General features: G+C 48.2%; 1 protein-coding gene across 1 annotated transcript in view; it reads right to left on the reverse strand.

Annotated features, from left to right (window-relative positions):
• Positions 1 to 1,460: 1,460 nt before the first annotated feature.
• LOC140720106 (C-type lectin domain family 17, member A-like) overlaps positions 1,461 to 18,936 on the reverse strand; it is a 132,973-nt gene continuing 115,497 nt past the window's right edge. The window contains exons 2-4 of the mRNA XM_073035002.1: positions 11,663 to 11,805; positions 11,136 to 11,200; positions 1,461 to 1,951 (exon numbers count right to left, since the gene is read on the reverse strand). Of these exons, the coding sequence (XP_072891103.1) occupies positions 1,759 to 1,951; positions 11,136 to 11,200; positions 11,663 to 11,805 (401 nt within the window). The 3' untranslated portion in view covers positions 1,461 to 1,758. The remainder of the gene's footprint in view (positions 1,952 to 11,135; positions 11,201 to 11,662; positions 11,806 to 18,936) is intronic.

The following is an 18,936-nucleotide window of genomic DNA, read 5'->3' on the forward strand; positions in this document are numbered from 1 at the left end:
CACACACACACACACACACACACACACACACACACACACACACACACACACATTAAAACAGTGAGTGAAAATCTCTCCACACCGTCCCGTCACGCACTCCTGAAGTTAGACATTAGACACTGGGTGACACTTTCTCCGGACCGTCCTATCGCACACACCCGGATTTAGACACAAATTGAAGCTCACTCCCCCGGGTCCCTTCAGAAACTCCGATGTTCCGAAGCTCCTTCCCTCTCACCAATCCCCAAAACTCCGCCGTTCCTGAAGTCTTGAATTGTGTGCTGGCTCGGAGAATGTGCGTGTGTTTCTGTTCAGTGGATGTGCAGGGAACAGGATGGAATTGGAAGAGGGGCTTGTTTTGGTGGGAGCACGGAATTGGTGGTGAAATGCTAGTCACTGGGTTGAAGTGGTATCGAAACAAACGATCGGCTTGTTCACACAGAACAGTGCAGAGGCTCAGAACCGAGATATCGATATCCGGTGGAAGGGGGCAGGGTGGTTTAACAACAGACGTCACCTCTCCCCCTTTCTCCCCATAATTCCATATAAACAGAGAGAGAGGGAGACGTGTAGAGGAGGGAGAGGGTTAATGGTACCGTGGAGGACCTTTAGTGGATGGAGCGGTACAGGAACACGGGGAGAGGAGTTGGGGAAGGAGGAGATAACGGAGAAGGCACGGTGTGTAGGGGAAGGAGGGGTGATGGAGACAGGGTATGTAGAAGAAGATGGCGGTGGCGGAAACGGGAAGGGCTGCAGGGGAAGTCGTGGATGACGGTGACGAGGATGGTCGGCTGGTAAGGAGGGCTGACGACGAACAGGAGACTGAAAACTCAATGAACCTCCGCCAGCATATTCTTGAACGCATCAGCAACACCTCCACATTTTTGTGGCATTTATTAGCTTTTTGCATTTGACAATAATTTTACATATTTGCGCCCTACTGATTCTTCAAAAGAACAAATCTCAGTTGGTCTAAGTCATAGATAATGAAACAGACCGTGAATCCGGTAGAAAAGATGCGATGACTTAGATGCGGTGGACAGGACATTTGACACGCTGAACTTCATCAGTCAGGACACTGAGTACGAGGGTCGGAGGTCACGTTGCAGTTGCAGATGACGTCGGTCAGGCCGCACTTGGAGTATGGAGTTCAGTTCTGCTTGCCTTGCTCGAAGAAAAATCTCAACGAACTGGAAAGATTGCAGAGGGAGATTTCCGAGGATGTTGCATGGACAGGAGGGACTGAGTTATGGAGCAATGTTGGGAATTCTGAGACTTTTTTCGGTGACCTTACAGAGGTGTACAAAATCAGGAGGGACATAGATCAGGCGAATGCGAGCACTCTATTTCCCCAGGAATGCGGTATAGAGAACATTAACGCACTTGATTGAGGTGACAGTAGCTAAAGAAAGAAGCGGGGAGCGAGTTGGGTTAGATAAAAGTGACACAGTGGGATGGGGAGAGTGGGTAGAGACAGAGTAGAGAATTGAGGGAGAGACCGGGAACAGAAGGGGGAATCGGGGGAGAGAGAGGCAGGAAAGCGGGGTAAGGAAAATGGAGATGAATGGTGATGAGGAGGAGAGAATGGGGAGGGATCAGAGCGAGACTTTACAGGGACGAGGGTAAAGAGAGCAAGATAATGAGTAAGATTGCGATAGAAGGACAGAGGAGAATAGGGTAAGGGTGAGGGGCAGCGGCGCGGAAGGGGTAGTGGAGTGGTTAAGAGAAATGGGGAGAAAGAGGGTTTTATCATTATATTCAAGTCGGTCCCAGTGGTTGTTGACAGAGATCCTGGATCTTCTCAGAAATATCTGTGCACAAAGGGGCAGACTTCTCACAGATGAAGGGATAACGAACCTGAATGCAGGTTTTATTCTCTGTGTTCTGTGTACATACACCGCACGTGCGGTCTAATCCGCTTATCCGGTACACGACATTTGAAGCCACTTTCCTGTCAAAGAGGGGTAAACAATGTCAACGCACCTGCAGCAGTCAGTCTCCAAAACCACTGATACCCTCCCTCGCAATTGACCTGTGGCACCCCAACATATTCCACAACCCCACTTTCCCAGCACAGCCCTGTGTCAGTCTCCAGAATACTCCCACTGACCCACGCTCTGCCTGCAGCCCTGTGTCAGTCACCAAAGTAATCCCTTGCCCCACTCTCTACCCACAGATCGGTGTCAGAGACCAGAATTATAACAGTACCCAACCTTCTCCTCACAGGCCCGTGTCGGTCCCCTAAATATTCCCACAGCGCTAGTGTCTCCCAGGGCCCCATGTCAGTCCTCAAAATGCTCCCACTTCTTTACTGTCTCTCCACAGGCCTGTGTTTTCTCCCCAAGTACTCACACTCACCACTCCCACCCCACAGATCAGTGTCAGTCCAAACTACATCCACTGCCTGACTCTCTCCCCACAGCCCCGTGCCGGTCCCCGAAATAATCCCACTGCTCAACCCTCTTCTTATAGACCTGTGTCAATCACCAAAACATCTCCCGCTTCCCATGCTCTCCCCACGGACGTGTCTCAGTCCCCAGAGTATTCCACTGAACCATTCTCTCCCCACAGATCTGTGTCCGTCCCCAAAGTACACCCCTCCCTCATTCTCTCCCCACAGACATGTGCCAGGCCCCAAAGTACTCCCACTGCCTCACTCTCTCCCACATCCTGAGTCAGTTCCCAAAAAGAACTCCATAGCTCCACTCTCTCCACACAGCCCCATGCTAGTCCCCAAAATACTTGCACTTCCCACTCTCACCCCAAGTTCCCGTGCGAGTCCCCACCATAATCCCAATCCCTAGCCTTCTCCCTAAAAATCTGTGTCAACCACCAAAAGACTGACTTCGCCCTCTCTTCCCACAGCCTATGTCAGTTTCCACATTTGGAGAAGGAAGTGTGAGGATCAGAACGGGAGTGCGGCTGGAGCCATTTTGATTTATTCTTCTTCTCATCGGAGTTAAGAGAGGCGGGACTGCGCATGCGTGTGTCATTGGGCAGTGAGGCGGGGAAGATTTGAAAGGAACACAGCTTTATACAGCGGGCAGCGTCGTTTTGCGGGCAGCGTCGTTTTGCGGGCAGCGGTGTGAGCCAGGAGCAGAGTGAAGGCTTAAGGGCTTTGCCTCAACGGGCTTAGGCGGAAACGGGCGAGGGAAAGTAGGTTCAGTTTTTAATTTTCCCTGCTATTTGAGGAAAGGGGGGAATTATGAGTGTGAGGGCAGCTTGTTGTTCCGGTGTTCGGATGTGGGAGGTCCCGGAGTCTCCCAGCCTCCGGGACGTGTACATCTGCGTCAGCTGCGCTGAGCTGCAGCTCCTAAGGGACCGTGTTGGGGAACTGGAGATGTCGCTCCATGATCTTCGTCTGGTCCGGGAGAGGAAGAAGATGATAGAGAGGAGTTACAGGCAGGTGTTCACACCAGGGCCACGGGAGGCAGACAGGTGGGTCAGGGTTAGGGGAGGGAAGGGGAAGAGTCAGGTACTAGAGAGTACCCCAGTGGCTCTACCCCTTGACAATAAGTACTCCAGTGTGAGTACTGTGGGGGGGGGGGGGATGCAACCTACCTGGGGGAAACGACCGTGGCATTGCCACTGACTCAAAGAGTCCGGCCATGTAGTTCAGAAGGGTAGGGAAAGGAAGAGGAAGGCAGTATTAATAGGGGACTCGAAAGTCTGTGGTCGCAGTCAGGAGACCCGGATGGTAGTTTGCCTCCCTCGTGCAAGGGTCCGAGATGGTTCTGATCGCGACCAGGATATAATGAAGTGGGATAGTGAGTAACCAGAGGTCGTGGTACATATCGGTACCAATGACATAGGTAGGAAATGTGAAATTGTCCTGAAAGGCGAAGATAGGGAGAAAGGAAGGGAGTTGAGAAGAAGTACCGCAAACGCAGGAATCTCGGGAAAACTGCCTGTGCCACGCGACAGTGACAGTAGGGATGGAATGGGTTGGAGGATAAATGCGTGGTTGAAGTATTGGAGCAGGGGGTAGTGATTCAAGTTTCTGGATTACTCGGTCCTCTTTTGGGGCAGGCGTGACCTGTACAAGATAGATTCTGGCCGGGAGGTTTGCTAAGGCACCAGGGGAGAATTTAAAATGGAATGGCTGGGGGTGGGAATCAATTTGCAGAAACTAGGAGAGAGGAGGTTAGTTCACAAATAGAGAAAGCTAGTAAACAGTCTGTGGGGAGGATAAGCTGGTGATAGAGAAGGGGAGCGCACAGACCAAAGATGTAGGGGAGAAGGCAGAAAAAAATAAAAAGGTTGGTTGCACTGTTAGGGATAAACAAAGTGGAAGAGGTGGAGTGTTTCTTAAATGCATCTATTTTAATGGAGGAAGTGACAGTGGCCGGGCCTCCGGCACAGAGGACGGCCCTGTAGCTCAGAAGGGTAGGGATAGAAGAAAGAGGACCATAGTAATAGGGGACTCGATAGTCAGGGGTTCAGACAGGCGGTTCTGTGGAGGTGATCGGGAGTCCCGGATGGTAGTTTGCCTCCCTGGTGCCAGGGTCCGGGACGTTTCTGATCGCGTCCAAGATATCCTGAAGTGGGAGGGAGACGAGCCAGAGGTCGTGGTACATGTAGGTAGCAATGACATAGGTACGAAAGGGGAAGAGGTCCTGAAACGAGAGTATAGGGAGTTAGGAAGGCAGTTAAGAAGAAGGACCGCAAAGGTAGTAATCTCGGGATTACTGCCTGTGCCACGCGACAGTGAGAGTAGGAATGGAATTAGGTGGAGGATGAATGCGTGGTTGAGGGATTGGAGCAGGGGGGCAGGGATTCAAGTTTCTGGATCATTGGGACCTCTTCTGGGGCAGGCGTGACCTGTTCAAGAAGGACGGGTTACACTTGAATCCTGGGGGGACCAATATCCTAGCGGGGAGGTTTGCTAGGGCTACAGGGCAGAATTTAAACTAGTAAGATGGAGGGGGGGGGGCGGAAATCAATTTGAGGAAACTATGGGAGAGGAGGTTAGTTCACCAGTAGAGCAAGTAAGTAGACAGTGTGTGAGGGAGGAAAGGCAGGTGATGGAGAAGGGATGCGCTCAGCCCGAAGTTGTAGGGGAGAAGAAAGAAAAGGATAATAAATTTGAATGCATTGCTAGGGATGAAAAGAGAGGAGGAGGTGGAGAGTATCTTAAATGTATCTATTTTAATGCTAGGAGCATTGTAAGAAAGGTGGATGAGCTTAAAGTGTGGATCGATACCTGGAATTATGATGTTGTAGCTATTAGTGAAACATGGTTGCAGGAAGGGTGTGATTGGCAACTAAATATTCCTTGATTTAGTTGCTTCAGGTGTGATAGAGTAGGAGGGGCCAGAGGAGGAGGTGTTGCATTGCTTGTCCGAGAAAATCTTATGGCGGTGCTTTGGAAGGATAGATTACAGAGCTCCTCTAGGGAGACTATTTGGGTGGAATTGAGGAATGGGAAAGGTGTAGTAACACTGATAGGTGTGTATTATAGGCCACCTAATGGGGAGCGTGAGTTGGAAGAGCAAATGTGTAAGGAGATAGCAGATATTTGTAGTAAACACAAGGTGGTGGTTGTGGGAGATTTTAATTTTCCACACATAGATTGGGAAGCTCATTCTGTAAAAGGGCTGGATGGTTTAGAGTTTGTGAAATGTGTGCAGGATAGTTTTTTTGCAACAATACATAGAAGTACGGACTAGAGATGGGGCAGTGTTGGATCTCCTGTTAGGGAATGCGATAGGTCAGCTGACAGATGTATGTGTTGGGGAGCTCTTCGGGTCCAGTGATCACAATAGCATTAGCTTCAATATAATTATGGAGAAGGACAGGACTGGACCTAGAGTTGAGATTTTTGATTTGAGAAAGGCTAACTTTGAGGAGATGCGCAGGGATTTAGAGAGAGTGGATTAGGTCAAGTTGTTTTATGGGAAGGATGTAATAGAGAAATGGAGGTCATTTAAGGGTGAAATTATCAGGGTACAGAATCTTTTTGTTCCTGTTCGGTTGAAAGGAAAGGTTAAAAGTTTGAAAGCGCCATGGTTTTCAAGGGATATTAGAAACTTGGTTCGAAAAAAGAGGGATGTCTACAATAGATATAGGCAGCATGGAGTAAAGGAATTGCTCGAGGAATATAAAGAATGTAAAAGGAAACTTAAGAAAGAGATTAGAAAAGCTAAAAGAAGTTACGAGTTTGGTTTGGCAAATAAGGTGGAAGTAAATCCGAAAGGCTTCTACAGTTATATTAAAAGCAAGAGGATAGTGAGGGATAAAATTGGTCCCTTAGAGAATCAGGGTGGTCAGCTATGTGTGGAGCCGAGGGAGATGGGAGAGATTTTGAACGATTTCTTCTCTTCGATATTCACTTAGGAGAAGGATATTGAATGGTGTAAGGTGTGGGAAACAAGTAGGGAGGTTATGGAACCTATGACAATTAAAGAGGTGGAAGTACTGGCGCTTTTAAGAAATTTAAAAGTGGATAAATCTCCGGATCCTGACCGGATATTCCCCAGGACCTTGAGAGAAGTTTGTGTAGAGATAGCAGGAGCTCTGACGGAGATCTTTCAGATGTCATTAGAAACAGGGATTGTGCCGGAGGATTGGCGTATTGCTCATGTGGTTCCATTGTTTAAAAAGGGTTCTAGAAGTAAGCCTGGCAATTATAGACCTGTCAGTTTGACATCAGTGGTGGGTAAATTAATGGAAAGTATTCTTAGAGATAGTATTTATAATTATCTGGATAGACAGGATCTGATTAGGAGTAGCCAGCATGGATTTGTGCGTGGAAGGTCATGTTTGACAAACCTTATTGAATTTTTTGAAGTAGTTACGAGGAATGTTGACGAGGGTAAGACAGTGGATGTAGTTTATATGGACTTCAGCAAGGCCTTTGAAAAGTTCCACATGGAAGGTTAGTTAAGAAGGTTCAGTCGTTAGGTAATAATGCTGGAGTAATAAAATGGATTCAACAGTGGCTAGATGGGAGATGCCAGAGAGTAGTGGTGGATACTTGTTTATCGGGATGGAGGCCGGTGACTAGCGGGGTGCCTCAGGGATCTGTTTTGGGCCCAATGTTGTTTGTAATGTACATAAATGATCTGGATGATGGGGTGGTAAATTGGATTAGTAAGTATGCTGATGATACTAAGGTAGGAGGTGTTGTGGATAATGAGCTGGGTTTTCAAAGCTTGCAGGGAGATTTATGCCGGTTAGAAGAATGGGCTGAACGTTGGCAGATGGAGTTTAATGCTGAGAAGTGTGAGGTTCTACATTTTGGCAGGAATAATCCAAATAGAACATACAGGGTAAATGGTAGGGCATTGAGGAATGCAGTGGAACAGAGAGATCTAGGAATAACAGTGCATAGTTCCCTGAAGGTGGAGTCTCATGTAGATAGGGTGGTGAAGACGGCTTTTGGAACGCTGGCCTTTATAAATCAGAGCATTGAGTACAGAATTTGGGATGTAATGTTAAAATTGTACAAGGCATTGGTAAGGCCAAATTTGGAATATTGTGTACAGTTCTGGTCACCGAATTATAGGGAAGATATCAATAAATTAGAGAGAGTGCAGAGAAGATTTACTAGGATGTTACCTGGGTTTCAGCACTTAAGTTACAGAGTAAGGTTGAACAAGTTAGGTCTCTATTCTTTGGAGCGTAGAAGGTTGAGGGGGGATTTGATCGAGGTATTTAAAATGTTGAGAGGGATAGATAGAGTTGACGTGAATAGGCTGTTTCCATTGAGAGTAGGGGAAATTCAAACGAGAGGACATGATTTGAGAGTTAGGGGGCAAAAGTTTAAGGGAAACACGAGGGGGTATTTCTTTACTCAGAGAGTGATAGCTGTGTGGAATGAGCTTCCTGTAGAAGTAGTAGAGGCCAGTTCAGTTGTGTCATTTAAGGTAAAATTGGATAGGTATATGGACAGGAAAGGAGTGGAGGGTTATGGGCTGAGTGCGGGTAGGTGGGACTAGGTGAGATTAAGAGTTCGGCACGGACTAGGAGGGCCGGAAGGGCCTGTTTCCGTGCTGTGATTGTTATATGGTTATTATATGGTTAATGCTAGCAGAATTGTAAGAAAGGTGGATGAGCTTATAGTATGGATTGATAACTGGAAATATGATGTTGTAGCAATTGGTGAAAAATGGTTGCAGGAGGGGTGTGACTGGCAACTAAATATTCGTGGATTTCGTTGCTTCTGGTGTGATTGAATCGGAGGGGCAAGAGGGGGAGATGTGGCATTGCTTGTCAAAGAAAATATTACAGAGGTGGCACGGCAGGATAGACTAGTGGGTTCGTCTAGGGAGACTATCTGTGTGGAATTGAGGAATGGGAATTGTGTAGTAACAATTGCAGACCACCTAATGGGGAGCCAGAATTGGAGCAACAAATTTGTAAGGAGATCGCAGGTATTTGTAGTGATTGTGGGAGATTTTAATTTTCCACACATAGACTGGGAAGCCGATTCTGTTAAAGGGCTGGATGGTTTGGAGTTTGTAAAATGTGTGCTGGATATTTATTTTAAAGAAATACATAGAGGTAACAACTGGAGAAGGGGCAGTGTTGGATCTCCTGATAGGGAATGAGATTGGTTTGCTGACCGAGCTATGATTTGGGGATCACTTCGGGTCCAGTGATCACAATACCATTAGTTTCAATATAATTATAGAGAAAGATAGAACTGGACACAGAGTTGAGATTTTTGATTGGAGAAAGGCTAACTTTGAGCAGATGCGAATGGATTTAGATGGAGTGGATTGGGACGATTTGTTTTATGGGAAGATCGTAACAGAGAAATGGAGGTAATTTAAAGTTGAACATTTGAGGGTACAGAGCTTTTTATGCTCCTGTTAGAGTGAAAGGAAAGTTTAAAAGTTTGAGAGAGCCATGGTTTTCAAGGGATATTGGAAACCTGATTCGGAAATAAGAGAGAGATCTACAATAAATATAGGCAGCATGGAGTAAATGAGGTGCTCGAAGAATATAAAGATATAAAAAGAATCTTAAGAAAGAAATTATTAAGCTAATAGAATATATTAGGTTGCTTTGGTAAGTAGGGAAAATAAATCCAAAGTGTTTCTGCAGTTATGTTAATAGCAAAAGGATAGTGAAGGATGAAGTTCGTCCCTTAGAGAATCAGAGGGGACAGCTATTTGTGGAGCCAAAAATAGATGGGTGAGATTTTGACCAATTTATTTTCATCGTTATTCACTGAGGAGAAGGATATTGAATTATCAAAATAAGGCAAACATTAGGGTAGTTATGGAAGCTATGCTAATTAAAGAAGAGTAAGTACTGGAGCTTTTAAGGAATGCAAAAGGTGGATAAGTCTCCGGGTTCTGATAAGTTAGTGTAGAAATTGCAGAGTCTCAGATGTCATTGGAAACGGGGATTGTGCCGGAGGATTGGCGTATTGCTCATGTGGTTCCATTGTATAAATAGGAATCTAAGAGTAAACCTAGCAATTATAGCGTGCAGGTTTGAAGTCGGTGGTGGGTAAACTAATGGAAAGTAGTTTTCGAGATGTTAAACATAATTTTCTGGATAGACAGGGTCTGATTAGGAGCAGTCAACATAGATTTGTGCTTGGAAGCTCATGTTTGACAAACATGATTGAATTTTTTGAAGAGGTTATGACGAAAGCTGACGAGGGAAAAACAGTGGGAATTGTCTATAAGAGCTTCAGTAAGGCCTTTGACAAGGTTCCACACGGAAGGTTAGTTAGGAAGGTTCAATCGTTAAGTATTAATATTGAAGTAGTAAAATTCATTCAACAGTGGCTGGATGGGAGATGCCAGAGAGCAGTGGTGGATAACCGTTTGTCAGGTTAGAGGCCGGTGACTAGTGGTGTGCCTCAGGGATCTGTACTGGGTCCATTGTTGTTTGTCATATACATTAATGATCTGGATAACGGGGTGGTAAATGGGATTAGTAAATATGCAGCTGATGCTAAGATAGGTGCCGTTGTAGACAAAGAAGTTGGTTTTCAAATCTTGCAGAGAGATTTAGGCCAGAAGAAGGAGTGTGCTAGAAGATGGCAGCTGGAGGTTATGCTGATAAGAGTGAGGTGATACATTTTGGTAGGACTCATCAAAATAGGATATACATGGTAAATGGTAAGGCATTGAGGAATGCAGTAGAACAGAGTGATCTAGGAATAATGGTGCATAGTTCCCTGAAAGTGGAACCTCATGTGTATAGGATGGTGAAGAAAGCTTTTGTTATGCTGGACTTTATAAATCAGAGCAGTGAGTATAGGAGTTGGGATGTAATGTCAAAATTGTACAAGGCATTGGTGAGGCCAAACTTGGAGTTTTGTGTACAATTCTGTCACCGAATTATAGGAAAGATGTCACCAAAATAGATGGAGTACAGAGGAGATTTACTAGAATGTTACCTGTGTTTCAGCACCTAAGTTACAGAGAAAGGTTGAACAAGTTAGGTCTTTATTCCTTGGAGCGTAGAAGGGTGAGAGGGGAATTGAGAGATGTATTTAATATTATAAGTGGGATAGGTAGAGTTGACGTAGATAGGCATTATCCATTGAGTGTATGGGAGATTCGAACAAGAGGACATGAGTTGAGAGTTAACAGGCAAAACTTTATGGGCAACACGTCTTTACTCAGAGAGTGGTAGCTGTGTGGAACGAGCTTCCAGTAGAAGTGGTAGAGGCAGGTTTGATTCTGTCATTTAAAAGAAGTATAGATAGATTTTGTACAGAAATTGAAATGAGAGTTCTGAGCTGAGTGCAGGTAGGTGGAGCTAGGTGAGAGTAAGCTTTCGGCACGGACTAGCAGTGTCGGAATGGCCTGTTTCCGTGCTGTAATTGTTATATGGCTATATGGTTGTATTAGTTTTACTGCACACTCTACCAACAGTCCGTGTCGATCCCGAAACAAATCCATTCTCTCACCGTAGAACTTTCTCTCTCTCCAAAATGCCCCGATATACCCACTCTCTCCCCACAGCCCTTTTCAGTCCGTCAATTCATACCAATGCCCACTCCCTTTAGCAACTCGTGTGTGACCACAAACTAATCCCACTGCACACAACCTTCCCGCAGCCTGTGCCAGTCCCCAAAATCAATCCACTGCCCACTCGCTTCCCGCAGCCTGTATCAATCCGACGACCCTTTTTCTCTCAGAAACATGCAAGATCCCAAATCTCACCCGTCTTTGCATTTTCCAATCCAATATGAAATGCCTTTGTCGCGGTCAGCTTTGACAACAAAATTCTGTAAAATTAAATTGCTATCATTATCGATTGAATTTGAGTAAAATTTAAAGAGCATCCCTTTCTGTTTGACCCCTGGAGAATTTGAAGAGCTTGTATTGAAGGAGCTGAATTCTCTGTCTCACCACAGGAGAATGTGATGGCACGGTATGGAGGGAGCCTCACTCTGTGTCTGAACCCGGGAGTGTGTGATGTGACCGTGTGGAGGGAGCTTCACTCTGTGTCTGACCCCGGGAGTGTGTGATGGGACGGTGTGGAGGGAGATTCACTCTGTGTCTGACCCCGGGAGTGTGTGATGGGACGGTGTGGAGGGAGATTCACTCTTTGTCTGACCACGGGAGTGTGTGATGGGACGGTGTGGAGGGAGATTCACTCTCTGTCTGACCCCGGGAGTGTGTGATGGGACGGTGTGGAGGGAGCTTCGCTCAGTTCTAGATATATCTTCAGTCGATCTGACACGTACCTCTTCTTCGGCTGAATTTATTTCAAGAAGTTTAGAATGAGAGTCCGAACAATACAGCCTCGCTTTATCGTAGGAAAATTTAAAGGTGGATATAAAATAACAGCCGCCTTCATTTCCGATCCAGTACTGGGAACAATTTTGCTCTGGAAAATAGGAAGAAGAAACAGTGAATCTCCCTGCGTACGGTCTATTGCATCCGCTGTGAGTCAAACATCGAAAGAGGATCCCTCCTCACCGTCCCATCAGACACAACTGATCAAGTACAGAATGAAACCGCCTACTCACCGATCCCTTGACACACTCCCATGTCAAACACAGAAAGGCGATCCCTCCTCACCGTCTCATCACACACTCCCGTAGTCAGACACAGAGTGAAGCTCCCACCATACCGTCCGATCGCACATTCCCGGGGTCAAACACAGAAAGGAGCTCTCTCCACATCGTTCCATTACACACTTCCGGTGTCAGACACTGTGGAACTTCATATATCGCATACTCCAGGGGGCAGACACTGCATGAATCTCCCTCCACACTGTCCCATCACACAATCCTTGGGTCGGTCACAGTGCTGCTCCACCAGACCGTCCCAGCACACACTCCTGTTAGAAGCAGAGTGAAGCTTCCTACACACCGTCCAAGCACATACTCCTGTAGTCAGACCCCGAGTGAAACTCCCTCCACACGGTCACGTCACGCACTCGCGGGTTCAGACACAGAGTGTATCTCCCTCCACACTGCCCCATCACACACTCCAGGGGTCAGCTATAAGTGATGATCCCTCCATAGCATTCCATCACACGCACACTGTGTCATTCACAAAGTGAAGCTCCTTCCACATCACCCTGCCACAGTCGACAGAGTTCAGACGCAGAGTGACACTCCCTCCATACAGTCCCATCACACACTCCCGGGGTCAGACGCAGAGTGACACTCCCTCCATACAGTCCCATCACACACTCCCGGGGTCAAACGCAGAGTGACTCTCCCTCCATACAGTCCCATCACACTCCCAGGGGTCAGACGCAGAGTGACACTCCCTCCATACAGTCCCATCACACACTCCCGGGGTCAGACACAGAGTGACACTCCCTCCACACTGCCCCATCACACTCCCGGGGTCAGACACAGAGTGACACTACCTCCATACAGTCCCATCACACACTCCCGGGGTCAGACACAGAGTGACACTCCCTCCATACCGTCCCATCACACTCCCAGGGGTCAGACACAGAGTGACACTCCCTCCATACCGTCCCATCACACTCCCAGGGGTCAGACACAGAGTGACACTCCCTCCATACCGTCCCATCACACTCCCAGGGGTCAGACACAGAGTGACACTCCCTCCACACCGTCCCATCACACACTCCCAGGGTCAGACACAGAGTGACACTCCCTCCATACAGTCCCATGTCACACTCCCGGGGTCAGACACAGAGTGACACTCCCTCCATACAGTCCCATGTCACACTCCCGGGGTCAGACACAGAGTGACACTCCCTCCATACCGTCCCATCACACACTCCCGGGGTCAGACACAGAGTGACACTCCCTCCATACAGTCCCATCACACTCCCGGGGTCAGACACAGAGTGACACTCCCTCCATACAGTCCCATGTCACACTCCCGGGGTCAGACACAGAGTGACACTCCCTCCATACAGTCCCATCACACTCCCGGGGTCAGACACAGAGTGACACTCCCTCCATACAGTCCCATCACACTCCCAGGGGTTTCACCCAGTGTGAGCTCCTTATTGCACTGTCCCATCAGTCACTTCCGGTAAAAGACAGAGTGATGTTCCCTCCTCACTGTCCCAATGCTCATTCCTGCGGTTAGACACAGACTGATGCTCCCTGCAGAACATCGCATCGCAAACACACTGTGTCAGACAGAGAGTAAAGCTCACTCCACACTGCCCATCACACACTCTCGGGGTCAGACACAGGGTGAGACTCCATCGAAACTGCTCCATTATACGTTCCCGGGGTCAAATACAAACTACCCTCGCACCCTTCTATCACATATTCCCGTCGTCAGAATTAAACTGAAGCTCGTTCCCGAGGGACAGGCAGAAATAGAATTTCACTCCCTACCGTACCGCCACACACTCCCGGGGTGAGGCTTATGAATTAGCTTCCTCCGCAAATTTCCAATCACGCAACCCGTTGCCAGACACTGAGGGACTCTCCTTTAGCACTGTCCCATCACAGAATCCAGGATTAAACATACAGTGGAAATCCCTTATACTATTACATCATACACACCCGGGGTCAGACACAGAGTGAAGCTCTCTCTTGCTACGGCCCCATCACACACTCATGGATTCAGACTGCACGCTGCTTACTGTCAAATCACACGCTCTTACGAATAGACACAGAGTGAATCTCCCTCCACACCGTCCCACCACACACTCCGAGATAAGACACAGAGTGAATCTACCTCCGCACCATCCCATGACACACACCCGGGGTCAGATACAGAGTGAATCTCCCTCCACACCGTCCCATCACACACTCCCGAGATCAGACACAGAGTGTATCTCCCTCCAATCCATTCCATCACACACTCCCGAGTTCAGAATCGCAATGAAACTACCTCGGCACCGTCCCATCACAGGCACCCGGTGTCAGTTATAGAGTGAAGGTCCCTGCAGAACATTCAATCACACACTTTCTGATTGGGCAGACACAAATTTGGGTTCCATCCACAACGTCACGTCACACACTCTCAGGGACAGATGAAGAATGAAGCTATTGTCTGACGATCCCATTATACTTTCCAGGTGTCAAAAACACAGAGTGAGTCTCCTACCACACTGTCCCATCACACAAGAACGTGGTCAGTCTCAGACTGAAGCTTACTCTCCACCACACTATCACACACTCCTCGGGTCAAACATGCTCACTGCATGCTCTCCCATCACGAGGTCTTGCGGACAAAAACTGAGTGAGCCTCCCTCCACACTAACCCAACACACTCCCCGTGGTCAGATAGGAAATGAAACACACTCTGCACGATCCCGCCGCATGCTCCCGTGGTCATACACAGTATGATGCTCCTTCTACCCGGTGACATCAAATAACACAGGGGTCAGAGAAGGGGCGATGCTCACCCCCCCCAACACCGTCCAATCACACACTACAGTGGTCAGACACAGAGGGAAGCTGCCCCCACACCGTCCCATCATACAGTCCCGAGACTATCACAGTGTAAATCTCCCTCCTTACACCCTCCTTACATCACACACCTCCTGGCGAGTCACAGAGTGAAGATCTCTCACAACCGTCCCATCAAGCTCAGCTGTTCTCATGCACAAAGCGCAGTTCCACCCCCGCTCTCCCATGACACACTGACGGGTTCAGAGTCGCTCCACAACATTCAATCACACAATCCGGTGATACATAGAATGAACGTCCCTCTGCACTGTCCCCTCACACAGTCCCGGAGTCAGACACAGACGCTGTCTCTCTACGATCCCATTACTCACTCCGGGAGTCAGTCACAGAGTGAAGCTCCTTCCACACTGTCCCATCACACGCACCCAGATTAAGACGCAGAGTGATGTTCCCTCTGTTCCGTCCCATTCCTCACTCTGGGATTCAGACACAGATGAAAGCTGTCACTACGCGATCCCGTCACACACTCCCGGATGCAGACTCATAGCGAAGCCCCCGCTGCACCGTCCCGTCGAACACTCCCGGATTCAGAGTGAAACGCTCTCTCCACGGTGCCAAACCACACTTCAGGGGACAGACACCCTCCACGCAGCCCCATAACACACTCACCGGGTCAAACACAAAGTGAATGATCCTCCACACCATCTCATCACACACTCCCGATGTCAAGCACACAGTAACGCTTCGTCTCTCCATGCCTGCCCTGTGATGAGGAGCGGGTGAAAGAGGGGGATGATGTCTCACCTCTTCTGCTGGTCAACAATTCACAGATTTGAGCCTTGGTTTCGTTGACAGATCTGTACTTCGTTTCCATTTCAGTGAACTGTTGACGGAGATCGCTGTTCATTCGTTTAAGAGACTGACGAATCTGTGACACTGAGAGAGACGGTGATGGATGGTTAGCGTTTACAGTGCCACGTGAGTCAGCGTCACGCTACCGACCGAGTCACAGAGAGTGTTGTGTCAGTGTCACAGTGAAGGGTGTCACAGTGAAGGATATGCTGGTGGCACAGTGAGAGGCGTCGGCGTCACCTTGAGACAGAGAGGCAAACATATTGATCCCGACGGAAACTGGGTAATCCCGAGGGAAATGAGAGGCGTGTCTGTGTCAAGTTGAGGGTTATATCAATGTCCCGGTGAAGATTTAGTTCATGTTACAATGGGGGTCAACATAAGTATCCTGTCGGTCAATCCGAGTTGCGGTGAGGAACGTGTCGGTGTCACTGTGACAGGTGTTTAGGTGTCCTGGCCCGAGTTGTGCCGGGTCACAATGAAGTGTTTCTCGATGTCACGGCGTGAGAAATCTCAGAGTGAGGAGCGTGGAGATGTCACCGTGGGTGGAGTATCTGTGTCATGGTCTGGGGTGTGCTGGTCTCAAAGAGAGGGGTGTGTCTGTGTCATGGTGAGAGGCATGTCATGGCGACGATGGGTGTGACAGTGTCACGCTGAGGTATGCATCGACGTCACGGGGTGTAATACGTAGGTTTTGCTGTGAATTTCGGAGTCGCTACCGCGGTGAGGGGTTTACCTGTGTCAGGGTGAGGTGTGGATAATTGTCTCAGTGAGCGGTGCATCGGCGGTATGTTGAGGGGCGATACCGTCTCGGTAAGGGGAGTTACAGTGAAGCGTGAGTCCTTGTCACGGTGCGGAGCTGGACGGGTCAGGTTGAGGAGCTTATGGATGTCACAGTGAGTGGTGTCTCAGTGTCACAGTAAAGGGGTGTGGGTGTCCCTGCGGTGTTTTACAAAAACAATTTATTTACAACCTGCCTCCATTTGGGTCGAGAGCCGGCAACAATCACGGTAATGGCGGACGTAACTGGGCGGAGTAGGCAGATCCTCCGGTTCGATCTATTTCCGATGTTCACTTTCAGTGTGTGTGTGTGAATTCAGCCGTGTCCCCCACTGGGATTCCCTTCCACCCACCAGCCGCGGTCTCTCCTTCCACCACGATCACCCCCTCCCTCTCGCATTCTCAGTTACATTGAGCCTCATCGCTGAGAGTCCAAATCCCTTGAATTCCCAGGGCCGACAAGCGTCTCTCTGATTCCAGAGATTTTGTCACCTCTCCCGAATGTGATCGATTAAGTTGGAGCCGTGGGTGTTTGACCGGGTCCCTGAGGGGAGGCTTATCCAGAAGATTATGATGCATGGGATCCACGGGGAATTGACCGTCTGGATTCAGAGTTTATTATTTTTCGGCGTCACGGTGAGATGGGAGTCGGTGTCACGGTGGGAGCTGTGTCCCTGTCAAGGTGAGGGTAGTGTCAGATTCACCGTGAGGGGCGTGACAGTGTCACCATGAAGTACGTGTTGTGACAGGTTGAGCGCTGAGTCCGTGTCATTGTGAGGTTTTACACTCACGTATCATTCCACTCTGTTAGTTTACGGTCCGACTCCAACCGGAGTCCGTTCGACTCACCATGGATCGACAGCCCGACCACTATCGCGACGAGGACGATCGTAACTAGGCAGAGTAGGCAGATCTTACCGTCCGGTATACTTCCGGTTTTCTCGTTCGGCTCCTGTTTATGGGGACCTGTGGAGGGACCATTCAGATAAACAGAAGGAGAAGATGGTGAGAGTGAGAGGGGAGCGATGGGGGGAAAATGTGAGAGAATGGGGCAGAGGAAACGGGAAGAGAATGGAGACGTGGAATGGTCGCGTGAGAAGAGGAAGCGATGTTATGAGTGAAGGGTGTTTGGGATGTGTGAGAAAGACAGCGAAATAGTGGAGAAGAGAGGGGGATGAGGGGAGAAAAAAGTGGGAGAGAGAGGGTGAAGAGACAATGGAGCGAGAGAGAGGGGGTGCGAAAGAGCGGAATGAGAGATTGTCACGGTTTTATTATTTTTCGTAGCTGTATTATTTTTTGCCCGCTTTGTTCCTTTTTCACGCATGAGATAAATGACGGTCTTGTGGGGATTATCATGTTGTGGGGATCTTCGTGGATTCCATTGTCTTTCTTTGTTTTGTGGCTGCTGGCAAGGTGATGGTTAGCGCAGCGCTTTACAGTACCAGCAACCCGGGTTCAATTCCCGCAGCTGCCTGCAAGGACTTTCCAATTTCTCCCCACAAGCAAGTGGATTTCCGCCGGGCGCTCTGGTTTCCTCCCACAGTTCAAAGACATACCGGTAAGTTGGTTATTTGGTTATTGTAAATTGAACAGTCATTAGAAAACGGAATAATTCGGAGAATTGTTGAGCAGCGCGGCCTGAATGGCCGGAAGTGCCTATTCCGAAATGTTTTTCAATTAAAAATAAAACAAATTATAGTTTGAGAAAAAAGGGAAAAGATGGTGGGAAAAGGTATACAACTACACCCGGACTATCCGGTGTTTGTGATGGGTGTGATTGATCTGGATGAAAATAGAGATGGATGGATGTAAAATCTCAGAAGACACAAAGATTGGTGATGTTGTGGACAGTGCGGAATATCGCCAAGAATTCGGTGGGTGGATGAGTTGTAGATCTGGGTGGAAAATGGCAAACTGAGTTTAGCTCAGGTAAGTGTGAGGTATTTTCCTTGGGGGCATTAAATGTGAAGGGACAGGAAACGGTTAAAGACAGAACCATTAATTCTCGACAGGAAAAGGGATCTCGGATTAATCACGCCGTTCAATGGAGAGATAAAGAGTTAACTGTAGACGGGCCTTTGGCAAAGTCTCTCTCATGGGAGATCCATTCACAAGATTGTGATGACTGGGATTCACAGTGAATTGGGAATTTGGATTCCGTACTGGCTTGTCCACAGAACCCAAAGGCCGGCGGACGTCCGTGACTGGTTGTGTTACCCACGGGACCTCTAATGTCTGTGGTCAAGACTTGTGAGAATCTGGGCATTTAACAAGGCGTTGTGTGACAGCAAAGACCTTGACATCCTTCCGATAACGGGGTGACCAGAACTGTATTCAATACGCTTGATTCATGCTGACTAGAAATTTTTGTAAAGTTGCTTTATAACAGCCGGACTTTTAAACTCAGTGCCCCAACTAATAATGGCAGGAATGTCATTCTGAGCCATCCTATCAGAAACCATGGCATGAATAGTGGCATTGGACTATAAGATCCCTCTGGTAAAAACACATTTAGTGTTTTG

This window comes from Hemitrygon akajei, unplaced genomic scaffold (genome assembly GCF_048418815.1).
Source record: "Hemitrygon akajei unplaced genomic scaffold, sHemAka1.3 Scf000036, whole genome shotgun sequence".
Classification (NCBI taxonomy): Eukaryota; Metazoa; Chordata; class Chondrichthyes; order Myliobatiformes; family Dasyatidae; genus Hemitrygon; species Hemitrygon akajei.